This window comes from Sphaerodactylus townsendi, linkage group LG03, assembly GCF_021028975.2.
Source record: "Sphaerodactylus townsendi isolate TG3544 linkage group LG03, MPM_Stown_v2.3, whole genome shotgun sequence".
Taxonomy (NCBI): Eukaryota; Metazoa; Chordata; class Lepidosauria; order Squamata; family Sphaerodactylidae; genus Sphaerodactylus; species Sphaerodactylus townsendi.
In genome coordinates this window covers 175,070,919-175,097,546 of record NC_059427.1, presented here as the reverse complement: position 1 = coordinate 175,097,546, position 26,628 = coordinate 175,070,919, and the positions used below count along the sequence as shown (strand labels likewise).

The following is a 26,628-nucleotide window of genomic DNA, read 5'->3' as shown; positions in this document are numbered from 1 at the left end:
GCTATCTTCCATCTTTAACTATCTTTTAGTTATTTATTTTAGTTATTTATTTTATTTATTCAATTTTATAGACTGCCCAAAGGGCTCTAGGCGGCTCACAGCTACCCCAAACAACCACATAACAATTCAATTAATCCCGTGGAATACATAGGCCATCTAAAAACAATAATAAATTAAATTCAAATTCAAATGCAGCAAATAACTCCATCACAGCAATACAATTCATGATTGGAGGCACCAGATCTAAAAGGCCGGGAGGGGCTAGCAGCGCCGAAAGATGGAACCAGCAGTAGTTATGAGAACAGTTTCCTATCAATTTCAGAGGCAGTGATGACAGCAGCTTGTATTTTCTTCTGGCTACCCCTTACAGATAGGCAAATATTTATGTGGAGTGTTCAAAAGTTTTTGAACTAATGTTAAGCGGTCTTTCAGCTTCGGTCTAATTGTGTTTGGCCTTCTCTTCACAGACCTTGGTGCATCTCTGGGACCTGCAATGACCAGTCTTAGCAGTCGCCATGCAGAGAAAACCGGTGAAATGTCTTCAAAGCAGACAGCGCCAAAAGTGCAGGTCCAGCGATCTGTCTCCCAAGATACCATCACCATTCATTTCTCGGCATTTGGGAAGGAGGAAGAGGAGGAGGAGGAGGAGGAAGAGTTTACGGAGTCTCCCACTGTGGCACTGGACGACCAAAGCATTGTAACAGGACTTGAAGCGAGGGAAGACCTATGCTTTGATCATGGTGACCCTGACTCTTCTGGCCCCACTACCTCGCTTAACATGGCTGCGTCCCCACTCGTCTTCTCTCCCACTGCCATGCCAACTGCAAAGCCATTGGAGTCTTCAGCATCCCAAGTATTCAGTTCAGTGCCATTAGCCCTTTCGCCCTCTTCACAGTCGTGTCATGCCGCTAGCCCATCTGGCACGACGTTGCCTTCAGAACCGAGAACCAGCTTATCATCTTCTCCGTTGCCTTCTCCTTCCAAGTCCCTTGTTTTGTCTAGTGCGCCATCCACTGTTACCAGCTCAAAGCCTTTCATGAGTTTAGTGAAGTCTCTTTCGACAGATGTAGAACCAAAAGAGCCCACTCCACCCACAAGACATAGACACTTAATGAAAACCATAGTGAAGTCTCTGTCTACAGATACTTCTAAGCAGGAGCCTGAAAGTGCGCCCAGCAAACCACCTGACTCTAAGTTGAACTTACACTTATTCAAGCAGTTCACCCAACCGCGGAGTACTGGCGGCGATTCCAAAACCGCGCCTTCATCCCCCTTAACGTCTCCCTCGGATACGCGATCCTTTTTTAAAGTACCTGAAATGGAGGCCAAAATTGAGGACACGAAAAGACGCCTTTCAGAAGTAATTTATGAGCCTTTTCAGCTCCTCAGCAAAATCATGGGCGACGAGAGTAGTGGCCACAGGCCCAAAGCCTTATCTTCAAGTGCTTCAGAACTGTCCAATCTTTCCAGCTTGAATGGCCATTTGGAAAGCAATAACAACTATAGCATTAAAGAGGAGGAATACGATTCGGAAGGAGACTTCTATGGAAGTGATTCCCACATAAATAAGAGTAGCAAACAGCCCCAAGCAGCTGAAGAGCATGGAAAAGAGACGGAAACGAAAAGTTCCCCATTGTTAAGCACAAAGGACTTCAATTCAAAGGCGTCACTGGGACTGGAAAGGTGTTCTCTGTCTGCCTTGGCGAGCAAAGATGATGAGGAGTTCTGTGAATTGTACTCGGAGGAGTTCTGTGTGATAGAGGATGAGAGCAAAGTCGACAAGCCCTTGGAAAGTGCCCTGATGACGGGGCTGCCTGAAGAAAGCTCTGTGTCCTTCAGTAGTGAACGTGAAATGGAAGTACCCGTGGAACAGGTTAACCTCCCAATGAAGACATTGTACTTTCTCACAATGTTGATCTATGCTTACCTTATACTCCCGCTCCCTAGTTACTTCAGTGGACTCTTCCTGGGAGTTGCCATTGGATTTATGATTGCCGTCTTTGTTGTTTGGCTTTTTACACCAAGTGCTAGGTATAGCAGGCTACACAGATATGACACTTGGCAGCTGAACGCAGAACCTCTGGACATTAGAGAGCCTGAGATATTGAAGGTGAGTTCCCACTTGCTTTGATTTCCGTATCTGTTCAATTTGTTTGTGTAGTGGGGACTGAAGATTGTTATCCCTGTTATCAGTGTAGCAGGATGTGGATGGATAAGAATTGTTTCGGGTTCACTAAGGTCGCCCAACAAGAGCGAAAATGTCCCCACTGTATCTCTAAGGTCCAGTCTATGGAACATATTCTGCTTTATTGTCCTAAATAATGAGGGGTCTAGGTCCAACCCTTTTTCTTTGCTTCCTGCAAAGTTTAATGAATATTCATCAGGGAAGGTTATATTCTTGTTCAACGTTTCCCCTCTGATTGTAACCTCTGTAGCTAAATTTCTCCTTGACATATTGGAATAATTTATTTTGGCTTGCTATGTTTTGCTTTGTTTCCTTTTTCTTTCTTTCTTAATGCCTAGTAAAGGTTTGTGACTATCTGTGATAAGAATTGTTTTAGAAGTTGCACAATGATGTAGTTGGCCAATTGCTTAATTGTTTGTTAAAGTTGACCTCTGAGCTCCAGGAAGTTGAATTGTTGTACTTTGTAAGGCATTGTTAAGAGTTCATGATAGGCAGGCCCGCAAAATTCATCAGGTGATCAGACAACAGCTTCACCATATGTATTTTGCAACTCAGATGAGCTCATACGAATCCTAACCAAAAAGAGTGAAGAATGATCTGAGTCACAAGGATTGGGTGGAAGAGGGCAAGGTTCATACAGAAAAGTAAACATGGCTTTACTGTTTTAGCAGCAGTGGTTTGTATAGCCGTGTGAAACTAACACATTCACTGTTCTCTTTGTATCTGTGAAGTGCCTAATTTGATGTATGACCTATATGTCACAATACAAGTCACACTGAACCTTGCACTAAATGAGTCGGAGAAAAACCACATGGTATATTTGGTTCCCCGGCTTTTTAAAAGATGGTTTTGTTTCTTACAAAAAACTGCTGCTGGTGCCATAAATTTATTTATTTAATTTATTTATTAGTTGGATTTATTATACCACCCTATCCCCTAAGGGCTCTGGGCGGTGTACAGTTTAAACAAACACATCCATATACCCCAATAAAAATATGTTACATTTCAGTTAAAACACTTTAAAACATCCAGTACCTCCAATACACAAACCTAATCAACAGTAGCAGCAATATCAGTAGCCCAGTCAAGTTCAAGTTCAAGTTCAAAGACCTTTATTAGGCATTAAGAGTAGCCCAGTCATATGGCAGTCGAATCCGAATGTAATTCCAGGTGGAAAAGTATATAGGGATGACACCTCACCAGCCAGCCTCACCAAAAGCTAAAGAAGAGTTGGTTTTTATACCTCGCTTTTTTCCTACCTTTAAGAGGTTTCAGAGTGGTTTTTCTCTACCTTTAAGAAATCTCAGAATGGCTTACAATCACCTTCCCTTCCCCTCCCTACAACAGACACCTTGTGAGGTATGTGGGGTTGAGAAAATTTTAGCTCATGGTTGCCTAGCAGGCTTCCTGTGGAGATGTGGGGAAACCATATTACAGTCCAGTGCTCATGTGGAGCACTGGACTGTAATTGGTCACGTAGGGGGCACCACCATTTCAGGGTCGTTCGTGTTTTTAATTTTTTAAAGTGTTTTTTATGTTTTGGCCGGTAAGGGGCGCATTTTTAAGGCTAGCAGCACCAGAATTTCAGAGTATCATCCAGAGACTGTCCTGATGATACCACCCAAGTTTGATGATGTTTGGTTCAGGGGAAACAAAGTTATGGACTCCCAAAGGGGGTGCCCCATCCCCATTGTTTTCAATTGGAGCTAACATGAGATGGGGGCTACCCATTTGAGGGACCATAACTTTGGTCCCCCTGAACCTAACTTCACCAAACTTGGGTGGCATCATAAGAATAGTTACCAAATGATACCCTGAACTTTTGGTGTTACTAGCTTTAAAATACACCCCTTACAGGCACCCCAAGAAATTTGCCCAAGATTCTTTGTTTTGCAGTGACTTTGCTCCATTGTAGCCAATGGGGAATTTTTGAGTGTGTAGGCAGGCTGCAAATTTTTGAAGACAGAGGCACCAGACTTTCAAGGTGGCTCAGGAGGCCCTCCTGGTAATAGCATCCAGGTTTGGAGACCTTTGTTTCTGGGGGTTCAATTTTATGGGCCCCCAAAAGGCTTATTTTGTTTTCCTTCTCCTGCCTGCCGGCTGAGTTCTCTCAGAACTCTCAACTCCCCCCCCCACTCCAGAAGCAAAGTTCACCAAGCTTGGATGCTATTACCAGGAGGCATCTTGGAGCCACCTTGAAAGTCTGGCGCCTCTATCTTCAAAAATGTGCAGCCAGTGATTACACACTCAGAAATTCCCCAGAATCTGCCAGGCTCTTCAGCAAGTTCTGTGGTGGGAAAAATTACTTTTCCCACCATAGACTTCAATGGGGCTTTCTGTTATGTCCAGATGGCTCTGTGGTAGAGGTTTCAATGGGAGGCACTGTGGTAGGGGTCTTGCTCTGGGTGGGGGCATTTCCTGTAGGGCTGCTGGTGTGAGTCTCCTGAAAGGAACCAACCAAATTTGCTAAAATGTGTGTGGAAGAGAAAAATGCTGTGGGTACCGAGTTGAAGGTGAACCTGATGCCCACAGCATTCGGCCATCCCAGGCAAACTTTAGCAAAGTTGGCTGGTTCCTTTCAGGAGACTCACACCAGCAGCCCTGCAGAAAATAAGTGCCCCCACCCAGAGCAAGACCACTACCACATTGCCTCCTGTTGAAACCTCTATCACAGAGCCAGCTGGGCATAATAGAAAGCCCCATTGAAGTCTATGGTTGGAAAAATAATTTTTCCCACCAAAGAACTTGCTGAAGAGCCTGCCAGATTCTAGGGAATTTCTGAGTGTGTAAGCACTGGCTGCACATTTTTGAAGATAGAGGCGCCAGACTTTCAAGGTGGCTCCAAGAGGCCTTGGGTAATAGCATCCAAGCTTGGTGAGCTTTGCTTTTGGGGGTGGGCAGGGGCACGAGTTGAGAAGTTCTGAGAGAACTCAGCCGGCAGGCTTCATGGGCAGGAGCGTAGAAACAAAATAAGCCTTTTGAGGGCCCATCAAATTGAACCCTCAGAAGCAAAGGTCTTTAAGCCTGGATGCTATTACCAGGAGGGCTTCCTGGAGCCACCTTGAAAGTCTGGTGCCTCTATCTTCAAAAATTTGCAGCCTGCCTCAGAAATTCCCCATTGGCTACAATGTAGCAAAGTCACTGCAAAGCAAAGAATCTTGAGCAAATTTCTTGGGGTGCCTGTAAGGGGTGTATTTTTAAAGCTAGTAACACCAAAATTTCAGGGGATCATCTGGTAACTATTCTTATGATGCCACCCAGGTTTGGTGAAGTTAGGTTCAGGGGGACCAAAGTTATGGTCCCTCAAATGGGTAGCCCCCATCTCCTGTTAGCTCCCATTGAAAACAATGGAGATGGGGGCATTCCATTTGGGGGTCCATAACTTTGTTTCCCCTGAACCAAACATCACCAACCTCGGGTGGTATCATCAGGGCAGTCTCTGGATGATGCACTGAAATCATGGTACCTCTAGCTTTAAAAATGCCCTTCCTGCAGGCCGAAAAAACCACCAAAAATACTCCCCAAAAGCCCAAATACCTTGCATTCGCATTTGTTCATATTTGAGCAGGACATAATTGGACAATTTTTGTCTGAATGTGCCCAAATTTGCCCAGATTCCGGCTGAATCTGGTATTTGTTTCATCTGAATCTCCAACCCTCAAAAGCGATGCTGTTTCAGGGTGGGGGAGAATCCACCCCCAAACAGCATCACTTTCAATTTTGCTTTAACCGGGGACCCCAGATTCTCCCTTTAAGATGGATTTAAAAGAAGAATCTGAGCTCCCTAGTTTAAACACCATTGAGAGTGATGCTGTTTGGAGGTGGATTCCACTGGAGGTGTTTTGTGAGAGATGATGCTGACATTTGTTTGGTAAATGTTTTGCTGGGGGTGATTTGTGAGAGATTTACATGCTTAATACCGACTTGCACTGACTTGGAGTTGTTTCTCAGGATAACAACCTACCTCATAGGGTTGTTGTGATTAGGAAATTAGGAAAAGAGTTGGTGGGGAGAGAGCTATGTATGTTTTGCTGGGGGTGGGAGGTGTTTTGTAAGCTGGTGCAAAAAATCATTGTTTGGTCATGGTGGGGGAGGGTGGCCGCCCATACGCCGGGCCGGGGGCCAAACTCAGGTTTTGTCCCCAGGCGCCAGTTTGCCTAGGTACGCCCCTGACTGTCACACCACGCTGGCTTTCAAGTGGGAGAAAAGTCAAACGGAGATAGGAACTTCTTCCTAGTGTGGTGTGGTGGTTAAGAGCAGGTAGATTCTAATCTGAAGAACTGGGTTTGATTTCCCACTCCTCCATCTGGTTGGAAAGGCTTATCTGGTGAACCAGGTGTGTTTCCACACTCCTGCGTTCCTGCTGGGTGACCTTGGGCCAGTCACAGTTTTTAGGAACTCTCTCAGCCCCACCTACCTCACAAGCTGTCTATTGTGGGGAGAGGAAGGGAAAGGAGCTGGTAAGTCACCTTGAGTCTCCTTACAGGAGAGAAAGATGAAGTTTAAATCCAAACTCTCTTCTTCTTAATGACATTTTCCTCATATAAAATGATCATCTGTACCCATAAGCTATCCCCATCATGGGTGTGTTTGTGGTGTATATACATGCAGTGCTCTATGACAAAACAAAGGCATCGAGTTGGGAAAGAAGCCCCTTCCCCCTTCTCCTGATCACTTCCTTGGCAGCTGCAATTTTGTAAGAGACAAAAATATCCTTAAAAATACAGTGCAGAAGTTCAAGATGGAGGGAGTTGCTTGAATTCTTCCTGTACTCATGCAATGTACTCCTGAATTCTTCTTCCACAGTCTTGGGGCAGAGACTTCCCTCTTCTAGAAAAACTGGAACGGGGAGGCATTTAAACACCATTTTGCCTACCACTTACCTATCCTAAGTTTCCTCCTGCCCCACCTTGGGAATCAGGTTGCAGCCTGTCTCTACTGCAGGTTGTTACTAGGAAATATAAATAGCTCTGAGTTTCATAGTGAAGCTCAGCTGCTTTGTGATGTTCCCAGTGCAAGATGATCTCAGCTTTTAGAGTACTGCCTCTCCAGATGCCAGAAAAGACAATTTCCGAGTGCATTGTTGCTTAAACAGGATACAGATTTTTAAAAAAATAAGAATATCCTGTATTGTCTGGCATCCTTGCCTTTTTTTTTCTCTTGTGTGCATTAATACGATGGTAGCTTATTCTGATTTGGAAAATGGCAGTAAATAAAATTTGTGGCTTGAAAGAGTTTAGAAGTCTACAGTTCAGGTATCCCCAAAGTGGTGCTCACGGGCAGCATGGCGCCCACCAAGTGTTCTCAGGAAGTGGGTGGGGCCGATAGGATGTTTTGACTGTTGGCAATTTGATTGGCAGTGCAGATTTTTTTTAATGTGCTTCGACTGCATCTGCCACCACAGCATAAGGAGCTACACTGCGTTACTGTAGTTAAGCTGGGGCAATCATTTTGTGGCTGGCTCCACTTCCTGCAGTGGTCATTTTGTGACCACCATTTTGTTACTGGGGAATTCTGTGTCAGAATTCTAAATGTGTCCTCTGGCTCAAAAAGTTTGGGGACCCCTGTGTTCAGTCTTTAGAATCTAGATAGCACTGAAAGCTAGCTTTGAATATTTTCATGCGTAAGAGCTATTAATAAAATCTCAGGTCCCAGTGGCCAGCATGGCCTGGGTTCAGATTCCTTCCTGCTGCCAAATACACCAGAGCTGGAGTATTAACGTAACATAACTTTTCTCAGAATCCTTTTCCCCAAATATATTTTTCTGGGCTGTGGGCCCACTGTGCATGACCTCAGTCTGATGGTTCCTCCTACCCAGGGTCTTGTAGCTAGGATGGCACAACAGAGCAACCGTTAATTTCAGGATGAACTTTCTTTTTATTAAAGAAAAAGAATGGAAAGAAAAAAAATAGATGGATAAGATTCAATAACCCATTGGTGCAAGGATTGCACAACTTTCCTGTGTTCCTATCTAGTCTAGGGAAAAATAGAGTCATGGGACCTGAACTGATGCAGTGTAAAAGGCAAAGGGATAAAATAAGCCTTTACTGCTTATGGAAAGAAAGGACTTTTTATTGCTCTGAACCTGGTGGCTCCTGCAGTCTAGTTTGGGGTTGTTGATGATGTGGGGTGTGGGGAGGACAACAAATGATAACTAGTACAGAATCAGCATGTCCTGACAACTTGTGTGTGTGTGGGGCGGGGGGAACGGGGACTCTGACCTGGAATATATCTACGGCACTTCATGCACTCAACCGTCTGCCTTGTGGCTCTCTGCTTTACAGCAGGGTCTCCTCGTGTTTCCTCATTTACATGCAAGCAAGTGCCCTGCTGCTTCTCCTGAGCCGAGCCATCATTTTCCCAGGTCAAGAAGTTGTTCACTGCCTCTTTTCTATTTGTTTTTAGACGTTGTTTCTCTGATCTGTTGAAGGAGTGACAGTTCAAAAGTCTTAAAATTAAAAAAGGAGGGCCCAATGATCCCCTAGATATGCCAGGGTAACTGCTCCTGCATGGGCAGGGGAAGGCGATGTTGGAGGGAAAAGCTGAGCGGAGCAAAATGCACACCGGTATACTCCATTTCCCCTGTTTAGACAGAGAAAAGGTAATAGTTTCTGCTCCTGGAAATCAGAGGACTTCTCTGATTTGCGGTGCAATGGGATCTGAAGAGGGGGAATGTGCGCAGTTGTCTGACCTGAAGGTAATGTCTGCTTGGCCTGAAGAGACTGTGGGGCCAGGACCGCGTCTCTGGTCCTACACAGCTGAATTAGTTTAAGACTAAGTTAGAAAACACCCAAGAAGCAGTTTTGAAACAGAAGATAAGTTTACTGAACAGCATAAGTATCTGACCAGGGTGTCCCCTTAAGAGGCACCCCCCACTTCATTCTAAAGGACCAATTTTATAGACACAGAATTTAGAAAGTTACAGAAGGTTTAACCCTTCCGGGTGGCTCTCGAAAGAGACACGCCCAGCATAGGAAGAACCTTAGTTTTTATAGATACAGAAATACTGACGCCATACAGTTCATCCCCTTAAGTTTCACGTACATAATTCATACCTCTTTCTTGTGCTATAAGCATGAACCTTAAAATCCCATTGGATCGTTCTGTCTCGTTGTCACAGTAAGACAGTTTTTATTCTACGTGTCAGTTTCCTTAGCTCATGCCCCTCTACCCATATGCAAAGGGCAGCAATAAAACTAGCCTGTTGTCTCCAAGAAAAACCCGTTTTCTAAGTTTTCTCCTGAGGAGAGATATGTCCTTAAGGTATGCAGCATTCTTTAGGATCATAAAACTTCCCTTCAATTCCCCAGTTTAAAATGTTAAAACATGATTTTAAACTTTTAAAAGATTATACAATTATTGATTCCAACACAATAGAATTATAGTGAAATACTAATACATGTGAATCTCTCATTATCATTTCTGTGTTCATTTAACTATATAGAAAAACACTTTTTAATTTTAACTAATCACATTCATTTCTAACCCAAAAACAAAGTTATAAAATGCATAAGTCTTCTGTCACGTTGACCTTTAGTGACAAGATCTTAAAGATGTTATCTTTGCTTGCCTGCATAATCACTGACAAACTTCTAATATTCCTTTTGACCTGCTGCAAACATGCAATCTTGCTAGTCACTATACAGAAGCTCCCATTTTGATTCTTCATATCTTTGGTTCATATGAATTTCCATATTCCTTAATCAAATACAAATTTATAGACATTCTGATCCATCTCCACAAGACCAAAAGTGTGCAGACAGTCTATATTAAGGAAGTACTGCAAGTCAGTTTATGTATATAATTTGCTCAACATACTTGTAACTGAGATTTTCAAAAGTGACTTTCATTCTTGAAGAAGTTCTTTGCACAGTGTCTTAGTCATGAGTAAACGTGAGAATTTTTGTGAGGCATTTTCCTCCTTCAAACCAATATTGTGCGCTACCCTCTTTAAACATGTGACTGGCACCTATTGCTTAATAACTGTATTTTGTTTAACAAGTAAAAAATAAACTGGGTTGCGTAAACTTTTTAAAGTAATCTTTCAAAATCTCCCAATTGATTGGCAAAGGCGGAAGTAGGGTGGGGGAGGCAGGGTGAAGCCAAAAACCTGAGGAGAGAGTAATGCAGGACCATCTGCTTCACTTTCCCTGTGAAGTCGAGGGGTGAGGTTGCTCTTTGCCAGCTCTTTGAAACAGCAAGGCTTATCAGATCTGCAGCACGGTGAGTTTAGGGTGCGGGAAGGCATCCATATCAGAAACTCTGCCTTGAAGGGAAGGTACACTCACTGTGGGCCAGAGCACAAATGTATAATAGGCCTGAGTCAAAACCATATTATGCTTATTATAGAATCAAAACGGTTGCTAATAATGACTATATTTATTATAAATTCTAATAATCCAAGATATATTTTAAAAACACTGATTAACAACTTCTCTTACAACTCTAAAAAATTTCTCATCTAAAAGATTATGCTGAGATATTATTTTCATTTTTCATAACATTAGTTTAATTTTGCCGTTTATTACATTTTTATTTCTACTCTGGCCCTTCCTGTAACTTTTGGCAGTACTTCTCCTGGCTTCTGGCTTATAAAGCCTTTTCCTGCCCATGAATGACTTTTGCTCTGTAAGGACCCAGCTAGCACTTCTGTATTTTCACTGTGGTTTTGCCTACATCAACCCCTGTCTGTTCTTCTGACAAGAGGGTAAAAATGCATTCTCAACCCCCCGATTCAATTAATCTCTACTGGTTGGTTAAGATGGATCCTTCCCTTTTTTCTTTTCTTTTTTAATTTTTTTTTTGCCATCTAGTCACATCTGACTTATGGCGACCTCTGAGGAGGTTTTCAAGGGGAAAAACATTCAGAAGTAGTTTGCTATTGCCTGCCTCTGAATAATAACCCTGGTATTCCATGAAGGCCTCCAGTCCAAATATTTTCTGACGTCAACCCTCCATAGCTTCTGAGATCTGATGAAATCTGGCGAGCCCAGTTTTCCCTTACTTACCGTATATACTAGTGTATAAGTTGACCTGCATATAAGTCAAGGCACCTAATTTTACCACAAAAAACTGGGAAAACGTATTGACTCGTGTATAAGTCGAGGGTGGGAAATGCAGCAGCTACTGGTAAGTTTCAAAAATAAAAATAGATACCAATAAAATTACATTAATTGAGGCATCAGTAGGTTAAATGTTTTTGAATATTTATTTCAAAGAAAAACAGTAAACTAGGTCTGTAAACCCTGATTCTCCCTTTCAATCCACTCAGAAGGGGGGGGGTGATTTAAAGGGAGAATCTGGGGAAAATTTGAGGGTGCCTGTCAGGGGAGGAATGTTTATGTTAGCAGTACCAACATTTCAGAGTATCTTTAGGAGATGCTCCTGATGATACCACCCAGGTTTGGTGAAGTTTGGTTCAGGGGGTCGAAAGTTATGGACCCTCAAAAGGGTAGCCCCATCTACTATTAAGGCTCCATTGGAAACAATGGGGAATGGGAGCGCCCACTTTGGGGATCCATAACTTTGGCCCCCCTGAACCAAACATCTCCAAACCTGGCTGGTATCAGCAAGAGATTATCCTGATGATACCACCCAGGTTTAGTTAAGTTTGGTTCAAGGGATCCAAAGTTATGGACCCTCAGAATGTAGCCCCATCTACTATTAGCTCCCATTGGAAACCCTTTGGGGGTCCATAACTTTGGACCCCCTGAACCAAACTTCACCAAACCTGGCTGGTATCATCAGGATTGTCACCTGACGATAGCCTGAAATTGTGGTGCCGCTAGCCTAAAAACTGAGCCCCCTGGAGGCCGACAAAGTAAAAACCCTAAAATATTTTTTAAAATACACCTCACTCACGTATAAGTCGAGGGGAGCTTTTTCAGCACAAAAAATGTGCTGAAAAAGTTGACTTATATGCAAGTATATACGGTACTAGCAAATCTCTGTTAGGATTTTTGGGGGGCGTGGGAGAGTTTGGTTCGTCTTCTTCCCTCATCCTGTTCTTACAAAACTGTGGGCTGGATTTTAGGCCTCACGCCTGACTGTGTCACCTAAATCTGGTTCAGTTTGCAGCCAAGCTAAACACAAACAGCTTTAAAAAGAAACTGCCTCATGACACTTGTTTAGTCACTGTGAAGAGCAGCAATGTCCAAGCTGTGTCCATTTGGCATGTTGCATTTAAAATTTAACATTGCCCCCAACTCAGGGATTGTTTGCCAGTTTCTCCTTCTGTGTTGTGTCTCGATTCATGATAGATTTTTACTGTATTTTGGTGAAGGAGTTATTGTATTGTATTCATACTGGATAGTAGCATTATAGCCCAACATATGTGCGCACATATTTGTAAGGCTGTATTTATGTGAACAGTACCCAGATTTTTATTCAGTTTGTCAGGAAGCAGGAAAATTATGGATTGTGGCCATACTGTTATGTACTTTAATCTACATAGTTAGGTTGAATTTCCTATGGCAATTCCATTTGTTAGAAACTTCTTTATCATAAATTACTATTGTCTTTAATTCCAAAGAATTTGCAAGCAGAGGAATGGGCTTAACTTTGTATATTGAAGTGAAATCCTGGATTCTTAACTAATTAAAAGGCTTAACTCCCTCCACCCACCCCAGCTGGAATTTTACACTGCCTGTGATTGATTCTTAAGAGGATTTTGCTGTGGTATATGTGGCAACCACACAATGTAACATATTGTTCAGTGTTCCATATGTTTATGTAATGAGGGCTTTCTGTGTCCAGTCTGGAAGTGTTCTTCAAACACTGTAAAGAAGTTGTTTTGGAGAAGCTTTGCCTCAAAACAGTATTGTCCTATTGACGGATCTAAAGGTTTATTAATGTTAGAATACCGAAAGATTGTTGGGGTAATTTGACCAACATCTCCCTGTTCCAAGGAGAGAAAGTTCATTCCTGTTTAAAATACTTGGGGTGCTGTTGTTTTTGGTAACTGGACCCTGCACATGCAAAATCCATCTGATTTATAAAGGTAGGGAAGAAAAATTTGTTGTTTCAGCTCTTTGACCTATTTGCTTCTGTTCGCCTGAGAATTACTAAGAGCCAGACTTGACCTGACATGGGCAGCCATGCTTGTTCATACAGCTGCCTCTTCAACTGGATATTTTTAAAGAATGTAGTAGGTGTTTAATTCAAAAATTTGCATGTGGAAGAGTCTTTACCACATTCAAGCCCTGGCATTTGACTTATAGTAAAATTCTTAGTGCAGTGAACAGGGAGAGAGGCGTAGCTGGGCCAAGAGCTAAAAGTGCCAGGTGATTCTATATTTTCAGCCCTTCACTCTCCATGGCCTTTGTGAGAAGTTCCCCCCTTCCCACACTTACCTTAGTTCCTTTCCTTTTTCTAGAACTTTTTCAGGCTGCAAAAGGCCTATTCACAGTAAAAATGGCCTGATGGGAACTATACTTCCCAGGAGACCTTGTGAACAGACCTTTTGCAGCCTGAAAAAGTTCAAGAAAAAGGAAAGGAACTAAGGTAAGTGTGGGAAGGGGGCGCGCCGCGGAAGGGCGGGGGCACCGCGGGGGAGATGGGGAGGGGCCTGGGGGCAATTTTCTGTGCCCCCAGACATGCACCCGGTACATGGCGCACCCCCCGTCCCTTGTAGTTCCGCCACTGGGAGAGAGATTTTGTCAAGTGGGTTTTTTCAGAAATACTCATATTTGTAAGAATGCTACATTATCATGTAATTCACTTCTGTGTTCTTTGTTCTTCCTTTTTCTTGTTCTTCTCTATTCTTTTTTGCTGGCCTAATGGCCGTAATAAAACTGACTGACTGACACTTCTGTGTTCTACTATTTCCAGTCATTTTGATTACGTTGTCATGCCTCTAGTGTCTCAGCGGCTTCAAATCTGAATTTGTATTCTTGGTTCACTTGTCAAATTTTGTGTGTCATGTTTGTGCCCACTAAGCATCTGAAAGCTGGGACTTGCGTGATGAAATAGACACTGACTATTGCTTTAAAATATCTTGTTTGTTCATATAAAGTACTTGTGTGTGTAAGAGAGAGATGGAGATCTTTTAACCTGAAAAGTATAATGCTGAGGAGGAGAAATACATGTTGGTTAGTACTTAGACAACTCAGATCTCAGGCAAAGAATTTCCCTCAGGTCTCAAGCTAGCGGTTTCAAAATACCGATAATGATGTGTTGGATCCAGCCTGTTTACCTACAGATAACAAAAGAAAGAATGGGTCCCCTTTGAAGATCATGGGATGTGCAAGGACCAACTCCATGAGTGACAGGGGCAGTATTACGGAAGGGAACTGAGTGAGATTGGGCAAAAAAGGTTGGTTGGATTCAAATGAATTATATAAATGGAAGTTTCCCCCACATTTTCCCCAGAATTGTCCTAGCACTGATAGCCTGCACAAAACTAGCAATGGCTGGACAGTTTATGAATATGTCTTTCCTAATTTTCTTCAGTTCTTTTAAAAAAGCAATACAGTGGAATCGTCGGTAATCCATCCGAAAACAATCGGAGAAATCCGAAACTGACGAAAACCGAAGCTCTATTGAATCTGTTACCACGGAGTAACGAGTTAAGAAATTAAGCCCAAAAAGCTCAAGCCGAAAAGGAATAAAATTAAAGAAATTTTTATTTAGGCCAACAGATGGGCAAGCTAGAGTTAGAGGAGCCACCCTAAAATGGCTACGGTCTTTTACTTTTATAGGATAAAAGGCAGGTTACAACAAAATGGCAGAAAAGTATACACCCAAAGTACCCTCATCATCAATCAATCATTTAGAAAGGAGGAGATTTTCTCTTTCCCCAAAACATTTGGGGCAGGCTAAAACCCTTATTGGAAGATGTCAGAATTTCACCCTTTGACGTCTTGTGAACTAAGGCCCTGTCTCACCTTATCAGTATTGTTCTTTGCTGCCCTATTTTCCAGACAAAGAGCCTAAACATTTAGCCATGCTCTTTACTCTGTATCAGAAAAGGGCAGCCTCAAGGTACTTGTTGGAGACATTAAGACCTCAAAAACAACTTAGTTCACAAATTCTGTAAGAATGAGAACAAGGGGCATTCTTCAGGGTTGTTACAATTCTGGCTAGCAACAGTGAAAGAACAGTGTGCAAAAAGGCCTGCATGAATTCTTTGGTCAGCAGCTTTGTGGTTGCCATCACCCCATTATAGGAAAGATAAGGGGGGGGGGGATAGTCTTACTTATAAATCACTTATAAAGATTAAAATCCATTAGCCTAACTCTGTGCCTACAAATCCACTGCTGAAAGCAGTAGGTCGCCGATTTTCACTGCAAAATTAGCACAGTGAAAACCAACGAAAACTGAAGCAATGAATGAAAACCGAGGCAAAATTTTCACCCAAAGAATTAGCAAAGGCAACGAAAACCGAGGTTCCACTATACGGAGAAAGAAGATATCAATACGAAACCTTTATGTGAACTTTTTACTCAAATCCAACAGGTCTGACTCACTATCGCCTACCACATTCATTGGAAGGCTGTCTAAGAAAGGAATCACAGGAAAGTTCAAGAGGAATGAAGCGTAAACATAATTAACAACACTTACATTTAAAATGGCTGTCATAGTGACATAGACTCCATTTCCATATTCACAAATATGTGGCACCATATGGTAGCTCTTCACAGCCTAAACAGTTTTGACTATTTGAGCTTCATTCACCTGCAGCTCAACTACGAATACTTCCTTAGACTCCAGGGAGACCGCATGGGGACTCAGCTGGGCCCTAACCAACCTCAGACCTGCTTTGTTTTAGCAAGGGTACTACATTATATGCCTGCAGATCATGGATGGTAGACAATTAAGCTGTCATTTCAACCCTCTTTTGTTGAAACAGCCTCACTGGCATAATTGTATCTATAAATATAGTCTTGTATAGTGATATCATAGCCACTTATGTAGCATTTCTAAGCACATTCTGTCTGATGCTTTATTCAAAGTGCATCCATTAAACATCTTACTGCCGGTTTACAGCTCAAAGCAGGCTTTCCACAGCAGCACAAACAAAATATTCACTGAATCTAACTCTAAACTAGCAGCAGTCACCCCATCTTATGACAGCAAATCCCTTAGCGTGTGATGGATCCACCAATCTGTCATCAGCAGTGGCTTATCTGCCATGGGACAAGGGGGTCAAATGTCCCCTGGCGCCCCCCACAGGAGTAGCAGCAGCAGAAGGCCATTGCTTTCACATCGTGCATGTGAGCTCCCAAAGGCATCTGGTGGGCCACTGTGAGTAGCAGAGTGCTGGACTAGATGGGCTATGGTCTGATCCAGGAGGCTCTTTCTTATGTTCTTATGTTGTTTGGTAAATGTTTTGCTGGGGGTGATGTGTGAGAGATTTACATGCTTCATTTTATTTTATTAATTTTATTTTATTATACATTTTATGTTTTAATTATGATGTACACCGCCCTGAGCCTACTGGGGAGGGCGGTCTAAAAATATAAATAAATAAATAATTGATTGATTGATTAATTAATTAATACATGCATACCCACTTGCACTGGCTTGGAATTGTTTTTCAGGCTAACAACCTACCTCATAGCGTTGGTGTGAGGACAAAATTAGGAAAGTATTGGTGCGGAGAGAGCCATGTATGTTTTGCTGAGGATGGGAGGTGTTTTGTGAGCTGGTGCATTGTTTGGTCATGGTGGAGGAGAGGTTTTGTCCTCAAACCAAACTCAGGTTTTGTTCCCGGGCTCCCTTTTGCCTAGATACGCCTCTGGTCGTCAGAAGGTGCTGATGACTGTGGATCTTTCCCATGTCCTCACGACTACACACCACAGTTCTTTACAACCCCTGGAAAGCTGATTCCTTCAAACTCCAGGAGCATCTCAACTGAAACTTTTAACCTGAACAGATGGCATAAATTCAAGAATGGAGGCTACCGGAACGGACGATACCAGACTCCAATTTAATTGGTCCTGCATGCCTAAATAGCAGGAAGTCACTGAAGTCTATTTTCCTTTAAGTTCCAAAATATTGAAACAACTTAAGGAGACAAATTTTCCATGCATCAATATAGCCTTTTTCACATAAGCCTAACGAGGAATCCACTAGTGTTTACCTCGGGTCCTAGTCCTGGAGGTACCCCAGGAAATGCTTTCAGTATACCCACAACACTGTCCAGACCTGCTGCATCTCCCCAGTACACTTCACAAAGCAGAGTATGCAGTCTGAGTAGTGACTACAAGTGTACACTGCAGGAAAAGATAGCCTGATCACAAAGATAGTCTTCCAGCAAAGCCGTCCATTATCATTGATTCGTTCACTGATGCACTTCTGAAGGAACCCAAATAACCAGTGGCGTAGTGGCTAAGAGCAGGTGCACTCTGATCTGGAGGAACCGGGTTTGATTCCCAGCTCTGCCACTTGAGTTGCGGAGGCTTATCTGGGGAATTCAGATTAGCCTGTACACTCCCACACACGCCAGCTGGGTGACCTTGGGCTGGTCACAGCTTTCCGGAGCTCTCTCAGCCCCACCCACCTCACAGGGTGTTTGTTGTGAGGGGGGAAGGGCAAGGAGCTTGTAAGCCCCTTTGAGTCTCCTATAGGAGAGAAAGGGGGGATATAAATCCAAACTCTTCTTCTTCTTCTTATGTGACCCTTTTATCTGAGTTCAGGACATTGTTTCCTCTGAACAAACATTCCCAAGCCCTCGTGTAAACGGTTTTTGAAATGCTCCTCAGTTTTAAGATACGGAGGTGAGGAAAAAAAATCTAAAATAGCCTTGCACTTGTAGAACTAATAATTTCACAGCACTGTGGATCTTGGTAACTGGTAGGGGTACAGTTTGAATAAAGGTAACAGTGTGGTGTTGCCTCAGTGTCAGGATGGCTTTGTTGGGAGGGGGAGCTTTCTGGAGTGGCTTTCCCTTTTACAGGTGCAAAGCTATCTACCCGGTCTGGCCTTGGAGTTCTGCTGCTGGAATCGGCCTCCACCTGGGCTTCTCTTTGACTCTCTGTTCCCACGTGTGGGTGGGGAGCGTGCTTTCTATATTATCAACTGCTTCGCGCCTTCTCCAGAAACGTCTTCCTTTGCCTGTCTGTCAATAAAATCCTTGAAAACTTGCAAGTGCTTTGTTGTCTGATCTGGGAACTGACACTCAGCTAGGTTTGTCAAATACATCGCTACAGAATGCAGACGGACATCTATTATTTTCAGCAGACAGTCTATCTCTGCATTATTTTAGATTAACACCAGAAACCTATTGAAAGCATGACGACTCTTCTTTTGAAGAGACTGAACATCCATCAAATTAGCATGCTTTTACACTGAAGCAACCTCTACATATTCTGCACAGCCAAAAAACAGAATACTGAATTTCATTCTGGATTGTGGTTTAACTGGTTTTATTGATCATGTAATGCTATGATTCCATCTCAGGTTTCTGTATCACTACACTAAGGCTTAAGGCTGTGTTGTATAATGCCTAGCAATAAGAATACTCTGCTAGTGTGGGCGGTTTACTCCCCATGACGCCCAAACGCATGAATCATGCAAAATGATGCAGATCTCCCTGAAAAACCTGCTCAAAGAGACCCTGACATTGTTATGAGAATCCAGTCAACAGGATGAACAAAAAAGTGTCACATCTGCGTCTAAGAATTTCCAAAAAGATTTGTGACCTGTGTCCGCCGCATTGATGCATGAAGCAAGAGGATGAAACAAGGGAGTTTTAACATCAGATGTGACACCTGTTCGGGTGATAGAGCTGAATTTTCCCCATCTGGATGCTTCACAGGCATCTTCTCCAAGACTGGAGGAGTGAGTTGTGACTCAGGAAAGCTCATCTATCTATATAAAAATCTATCCGTTCGTTTGTTGGTCTCGGTGTCACTCTGGACGTACTGGCCCAAATCGTCTGCAACTTTCAAACAACACTGCTCTAACAAGCGAGCATGTTTTTCACCTCCTCCAGTGACTCAGACACCCCTCCTGTGCCTGCAAAACCGAGCCGACGGAACCTCCCTCCTGCTGCCTCTCCCAACGCGCCCCCCGGTCAAAAGCTGCCTCGCTGCGTTATTTTACCAGCTGCCGTGAACACTACAACTGCCCCGCCCCTCCCCCTCGCCAAACCTCCCCCTCCTCCCACCGACGCCTACTGCGCATGCCCACCAGCGCCGCACTCTCCTCGCTGCCGCAACGTCAGGCGAGGCTCTGGCTCACCAAGTATTCCGCTCCAAGAGAGAGGGGGAATCCTCTCTCCTCTCTATTGCACAGTCTCCCGCACAGGCGTAGCTACCATGGGGACATGTGGGGACAAGTGCCCCGGGCGCCACCTTGTGGTGGGCGCAAAGATTGCAGGTTCGTTTGTGGCTTTCTGTATTTTTTACTGTTTTTTCAATTTTGGCCTGCAGGGGGCGCAATTTTTAGGCTATTGTCAGGTGACTCTCCTGATGATACCAGCCAAGTTTGGTGAAGTTTGGTTCAGGGGGTCCAAAGTTATGGACCCCCAAAGTGGGTGACCCCATCCTCCATTGTTTCCAATGGGAGCTAATAGTAGATGGGGCTATCATTTTGAGGGTCCATAACTTTGGACCCTCTGAATCAAACTTCACTAAAACTAGGTGGTATCATACAGTGATAGTCTTCCTGTTGATAACTCATCCAGGTTTCAGGAGAAGAATGTTTCAGGTCCAAAGTTGGGACCCCCAAAAGAGGTGCTCCATCCCCCATTGTTTCCAATGGGAGCTAATGGTAGATGGGGCTACCCTTTTGAAGGTCCATAACTTTGGACCCCCTGAACCAAACTTCACTAAACCTAGGTGGTATAATCAGGATAGTCTCCTAAAGATAGCCTAAAATTTTGGTAATGTTAGCTTAAACATTGCTCACCTGACAGGCACCCTCAAATTTTCCCCTGGTACTCTCTTTAAATCCACCCTTTGGAGTGGATTTAAAGAGAGAATCTGGGCTCCCTAGACTAAAAAAAACATTGAAAGTATTGTTGAAGGCTTTCACAACCAGATTCAACTGGTTGTTGTGGGTTTTACAGGCTGTGTGGTTATTGGTTCAGATCTTTAGTTCCTATCGCTATTTCAGCATCTGTGGCTGGCATCTTCAGAGGTGTATCACAGAGAGAAGTCTGTTATAAGAGAAGTCTGGACACAGACTTCTCTCTGTGATACACCTCTGAAGATACCAGCCACAGGTGCAGGTGAAACATTGGGAACAAGATCTACCAGACCACAGCCACGCAGCCCAGAAAACCCACAACAACCAACATTGACAATGATGCTGTTTGGGGTGGATGGGTGGGAAATCTACCCTGAAACAGCATCACTGTCAATGTTGTTTAAACAAGAGAGCCCAGAGTCTCTCTTTAAGGTGGATTTAAAAGGAGAATCTGGGCTCTCTAGTTTAAACAACATTAAAAGTGATGCTGTTTCAGGGTGGATTCCCCCCTTCAAAAAATAGCATCACTTTCAATGTTGTTTAAACTAGGGAGCCTGGTGTGTTCAGATTTGTGTGTTGGGGCATGTTCTATAATGTGATGGTGACTTTGAGATGACCTGGTGCAAAAAAATGTTGTTTGGTCGTGGTGGGGGAGGGACGCTGCCTATATGGGGGGGGAGCACAAAACTCAGATTTTGTCCCGGGCTCCATTTTCCCTAGCTACGCCACTGGACTCCCGTCGCTGCAAACCTCATTTGCGCACAGCCAGCTCCCACCCCGGACTGCCTACGTGCGCTAGGCACACCGTCCGCCTCCTCACACCAACTACTCGGGTCCCTCACGGCCCACAGAACGGCTCCAACTGCCCAACCACCACTCACTCCCCCTCCTCTCTTCAAACAACTCACGTTTGTGTGTGAGACTTTACGGAGGGTTCCATCCCACCTCACACAGGTAGCCTTCATTCTCTGCTCTGCAATTTCCTATCCTGCAAACCCACTACTCTCTCTCACACACCCCTCATCCTCACAACCTTCACTCTGACCAACCTCCCTTTTCCACATCACTGACACACTAAATCTCCCAAATCCTTCACAGCTCTCTCCCACATTCTCACTTCTCTCCCACTTCCACCAGCAAATGCACTGCCTCTCACGCACACACACACACACAACTCTCTAACATCACCACCTTCTCTTTTCTTCCTCTGCACATTTCTAACACCACTGTCTGTAATATCCATTTCTCCACAACATTTCCTGATCCCAATATTTCCACACTGAGTAATAGTGGGATCAGAAGAAGATGGTTTTCACACCCTATTCTCACTACCTTAGAGAGCCTCACAGTATCTTTCCCTTCCTTTCTCCACAACAAGAACCAGACAGAGTTCTGAGAAACTGTGACTAAACCAAGGTCACCCAGCAGCCTACCTATGGAGGAACGGGAAATCAAACCCAGTTCTCCAGATTAGAGCCTGCTGCTTATGTGCAGGACCTCTGCAGCCTCTGATGTGTCCCTCACTCAGGGGTACGTGTGAAACACAATCCTATGAGGGTTTACTCGGAAGCAAACCCAATTTCCACCAACCACGCTTACTCACACGCACAACAATGTGCCCAGGCCAGCCTTGCTGTGTCTGTAGTGGGAGTCTGCTGTTTGTCCCCCCAAAACACTACCTCTGCTTGCACGTGCCCACATAGAACACTCCAACAGCTACCTCTTACACCTGTGCCACAGGTGACCCGCCGCTGCTCTAGGGGGTCCTGCGCAGCTTTCAAACGTCCACCTCCTCTTCTCTTCCTTTTCCTTCCCACCAGACTACTCCACAGCAACGCGTGGCCGGGCCCCGCTAGTTCTGAATAAATTATGTTAATCTTTATGGTGCCGCTGGACTTTGGTTTCATTCCAATACCAGAACTGAACCTGGTTGGGAACAAAGTGCTTAAGTCAATAAAACATGGGGAAAGACAAGTTTTAATGTGCCAGAGAAATGAAGATGCTGCATTTTTGTTTGAGAAACAAACGAGATTAATTTCTAGCGTGGTTTGATTGGTCTGGCAGAGTTTAATCCACTTGAATTATTGTACCCACTGCATAAATAATATAGAGCAGCATGTAGTGGTTCTTTTATCTGCTAAATAAATAAATGGAGGGGTATGGAATAGATCAGGGGTCCCCGATGTGTTTCCTGACACCTGCCAAGTATTTTTAGAAAGTGGGCACGGCCAGGTAGGGGTTTTGCCCAGAAAATCTTCCAGTTGGCCATTGGAGATTTGTTTGGCTATGCAGATTTTTTAAAAGGTTGTTTTGGCAGCAGCAGCTGTCATAACACAAGGTTCTTCACGGTGTGACTGAAAGTAAGCTGCGGCAGCCATTTTATGACTGGTTTCACCTCCTTCAGCAGCCATTTTGTGGCTGCACCCACTACACTGTCAGAATTCCAAACGGGCCCAATAGGCTCAAAAAGGTTGGGAACCCCTGGAATTGATCAACTAGAGCCATGGTGGCAAACCTTTGACACTCCAGATGTTATGGACTACAATTCCCATCAGCCCCTACCAGCATGGCCAATTGGCCATGCTGGCAGGGGCTGATGGGAATTGTAGTCCATAACATCTGGAGTGCCAAAGGTTCGCCACCACTGAACTAGAGGTTGGTTTACACTGTATTTTGTTGTTGACTCAAAAATAATATTTTATAGAAAAACACAAGTCCTTCTGTTTTGGCTTCCTTTCATGTTTGTGTAAAAGCATAGTGTTCATTGGATCATGCATTGATGCCATGGGTACGTATTTACTGTTTTCTGTAAACTTAGGGAACTACTGGGTGTGATCCCATGGATAAGATTACTAAAAAAGAAGGGAGTGCATGATGGAAGGGAGTTTCTGAAAAGTGAAATATTGAAGGCGCAGTGTCAAACAGTTCCAACGAGAGGAAAAATGGGAGGTGTCCAAAGAAACTGGGATATGCACAAAGAAAAGGGATATGCACAAAAAATGGAAAAGAGGGGAAATCACCAAAGAGGAATTCAAACAAATAGCCAGTGCATGTAGGGCAGTGATGGCGAACCTTTTTGAGACTGAGTGCCCAAATTGCAACCCAAAACCCACATTTATTGCAAAGTGCCAACACGGCAGTTTAATCTGAATATTGAGTTTTTAGTTTAGAAACGCGTTACTCGTGAGTAAGCTTGGTGAAGCAACCACGCAACACTTTGAATGGGTGAATCATGACCCTAGGAGGGTTTACTCAGAAGCAAGCCCCATTGCCAGCAACTGAGCTTACTCTTAGGTAAACGATTGTGCCCAGGCCAGCCTAGATGTGCGTGGGGTGGGGGGATTTTCTGCCCCTCCACATGACCGACTCTGTGCACGCGTGCCGACAGAAAGGGCTCTGAGTGCCACCTCTGGCACCCGTGCCATAGGTTCGCCACCGCTGATGTAGGGAGAAAGTCAGAAAAGCTAAAGCTTAGAACGAGCTCAGGCTTGCTAGAGAAGTTTAAAAACAATAAGGGGGGGGGGGGTTATGTCCATAGCAAAAGAAGGAACAAGGAAATGGTCGGATCACTGTGGGAGCAATTGGCAAAATGCTAACGGGACAGAGAAAAGGCAGAACTTCTCGATGCCTTCTTTGTCTCGGGGTTCTCCCAAAAGGAAAACAGTGCTCAAGCTGGGGGGAAATGAAGGAGATGATGCAGTAGGGGAAACCTAGCACAGAATAACTGACTACTCTGAATGAATTCAGGTCTCCAGGACCTGATGAACTACATCCACGGGTATTAAAAGAACCGCAGCGTTCAAACTATCAACAACTCTGAAGAAAGTTATACCCCAAGAAAATAGCCAAAATATTTTCTTGAAATCAAGTTACATGACTACACTGGTCCCATGTCGAGACGCAGAGACTTGTGTAGTTCAGAAGCCTCCACGAGGCTCATAAGGAACGTATATATGTGCTTGTGTCGATGTTATATGATTTCCCTCTTGCCTTTGCCCCTTTTTTAATATGATGAAAGCCCCTTTTGTGCTGAATTTATGATTTGCCCGCTGTTTAAGATTATATTTTAGCTAGTGTCTCCAGCTAGTTTAAGGTTTTGTTATTGTTAATTTAGGAGATTCTTGCCTATAAGTATATGTATTTGTTCCTTAAGGTTTCCCTAATGTTTAAGTTTAGAAATGTTATTTTTGATATTCGTGTGTGTTAGTAAAAGCAGTAGCCTGTAGAAAGCTGATAATAAGGGACAAGGAAGTTAGCCCTGGAATGCAGCTTAGACCAACACCCAGCCGACTCCTTAGCAAAGACAAAGACCTTCTTTGGTTTTGCAAATTAAATCTGATAGCAGCACCCAGAGGTTCCAGCCGTTGGAGAACGTGTCAGGACCACCATTGGACAGTTTGAACTCTCCTTTGTTGCGGAGCTGAGGCGCGGGAGCCTCAGGTCATAACCGAAGGAAATAGCCATCTGATAAAGCAGATAACTGGGTGCGGTAGCAAACCCACCCAGATTCTCTGAATGGACCTTATCCACTCTCCAGCACCATTGCGAGATCTCGCGGGAAGATGCTTGACAGCGGGATTTCATGATCCCATTCACAAAAGTTGTAATTGTATCTTCCTTTCGTATTGAGGTTTCCTTATTGGTGTTCGGTAAGGGACTTGCCCCCTTACCTGCCCCTTTGATGGATGTGTATAAAAGTTCTTGCACTTGGTTACAAGGGCGCGATTCTCCTGCCTGAGCTGTGACCCTCACCTCCAAATAAAATCCTTTGCTTTGGAGAACGCCGGCTTCCTGCGCCTCATTACGTTGCTGAGCTGAAATCACTTATTGTTACCCGAGCAACAGCGGTAACATTATGACCTTCAAGAATTCCTGGAGAACAGAAGTTTCAGCAGACTGATGGAGGCAAATGTTGTCCCCATCTTCTAAAAGGGAAAAAAGAAGTCCCAAACAATTACAATCCAGTTGGCCTGACATCAATACCAGCAGGATTCTAGAGCAGATCATTAAAGGGAATGCAGTTATCGCTAAAAGTCAACTTAGGTTTCTCAAAAACAAGTCATGGCAGGCTAATCTTATCTCTCTCTTTTTTTTGATAGAGTGACAAAGCTTGGTAGATGAAGGGAATGCTGTGGGTGTAGCATACTTTGATTTCAGTAAGGTCTATGACAGTGATGGCGAACCTTTTTGAGACCGAGTGCCCAAATTGCAACCCAAACCCACTTATTTATCGCAAAGTGCCAAGACGGCAATTTAATCTGAATACTGAGGTTTTAGTTTAGAAAAAACGGTTGGCTCTGAGGCATGTGTTACTCGGGAGTAAGCTTGGTGGTAGTCGGTGGCTTTGCTTTGAAGCAACTGTGCAACTCTTCCAACGGGTGAATCACGACCCTAGGAGGGTTTACTCAGAAGCAAGCCCCATTGCCAGCAACTGAGCTTACTCCCAGGTAAAGGATCTTCACATGAAAATCAGTGGGGTTTAACAGCACTTAACAGGGTTACCTACACTTCTTCCCCAAAACTAGGTCTTAGGTTTAATGCTAATAATCGTGCCCAGCGGCCCAGGTCAGCCGTATGTGCGGGGGGGTGGGGGCAACTCTGTTTGCACGTGCCCACAGAGAGGGCTCTGAGTGCCACCTCTGGCACCTGTGCCATAGGTTCGCCATCACTGGTCTATGACAAGGTCCTCTATGATATTCTTGCAAAAAAGGTAGTAAAATGTGGGCCAGAGAATGCTACTGTTAAGTGGATTTGTAATCGATTTACATACCAAACCCAAAGTGTGCTCACCAATGACTCCTCTTCATCCGGGAGAAGTGACTCGTGGGGTGCCACAGCTTTCTGTCCTGGGCCCAGTGCTAGTCAGTGTTTTCTAAATGACTCAGGGGCATGCTAATCAAATTTGCAGATGACACCAAATTAGGAGAAGTCACTAATACCCCAGGGGACAGGGTCTGAATTAAAAATGACCTTGACAGATTAGAGAGTTGGGCGAAAACTAACAAAATGAATTTCAACAGGGAAAAATATAAGGTATTACACTTAGTGAGAAAAAAATGAAATGCACAAAACGCCCAAAGATGGGTGATAGCTGGCTTGGCAACAGTCCATGTGAAAGGGGTCTGGGAATCTTAAAAAATCATAAGCTATACATGAGTCAACAGTGTGATGCAGCAGCTAAGTGTAATTCTGAGCTGCACCAATAGGATTATGGTGTCTAGAGATCAAGGGAAGTAATCGTACCAGTCTGTTCTGCATTGTCAGGCTTCACCTGGAATACTGTGCTTAGTTCTGGACACCATGATTCAAGAAGAATATTCACAAGCTGGAGCATGTTGATTTTTTTGGGGGGTGGGGGGGGGGGGGAAGGGCAACCAAAATGGTAGGTCTGGATTCCATGTCCTGTGAGGGAAGACTTAGGGAACAAGATATGTTTAGTCTGGAGAAGAGAAGGTTAAGGGGTGGCATGATAGCAAGGACGTAGGTAAGGGGGGTTCCCGGGTTTAACCCCCCCCCATTGCATGTCCAAA

General features: G+C 44.0%; 1 protein-coding gene across 2 annotated transcripts in view; it reads left to right on the top strand.

Moving 5' to 3' along the window:
• Positions 1-26,628, top strand: part of TEX2 (testis expressed 2) — a 150,322-nt gene that overhangs the window by 72,578 nt on the left and 51,116 nt on the right. For both annotated transcript variants that reach the window (XM_048488706.1, XM_048488705.1), the window contains exon 2: positions 468-2,110. In XM_048488706.1, coding sequence (XP_048344663.1) covers positions 494-2,110 — 1,617 coding nt within the window. In that variant the 5' untranslated portion in view covers positions 468-493. The remainder of the gene's footprint in view (positions 1-467; positions 2,111-26,628) is intronic.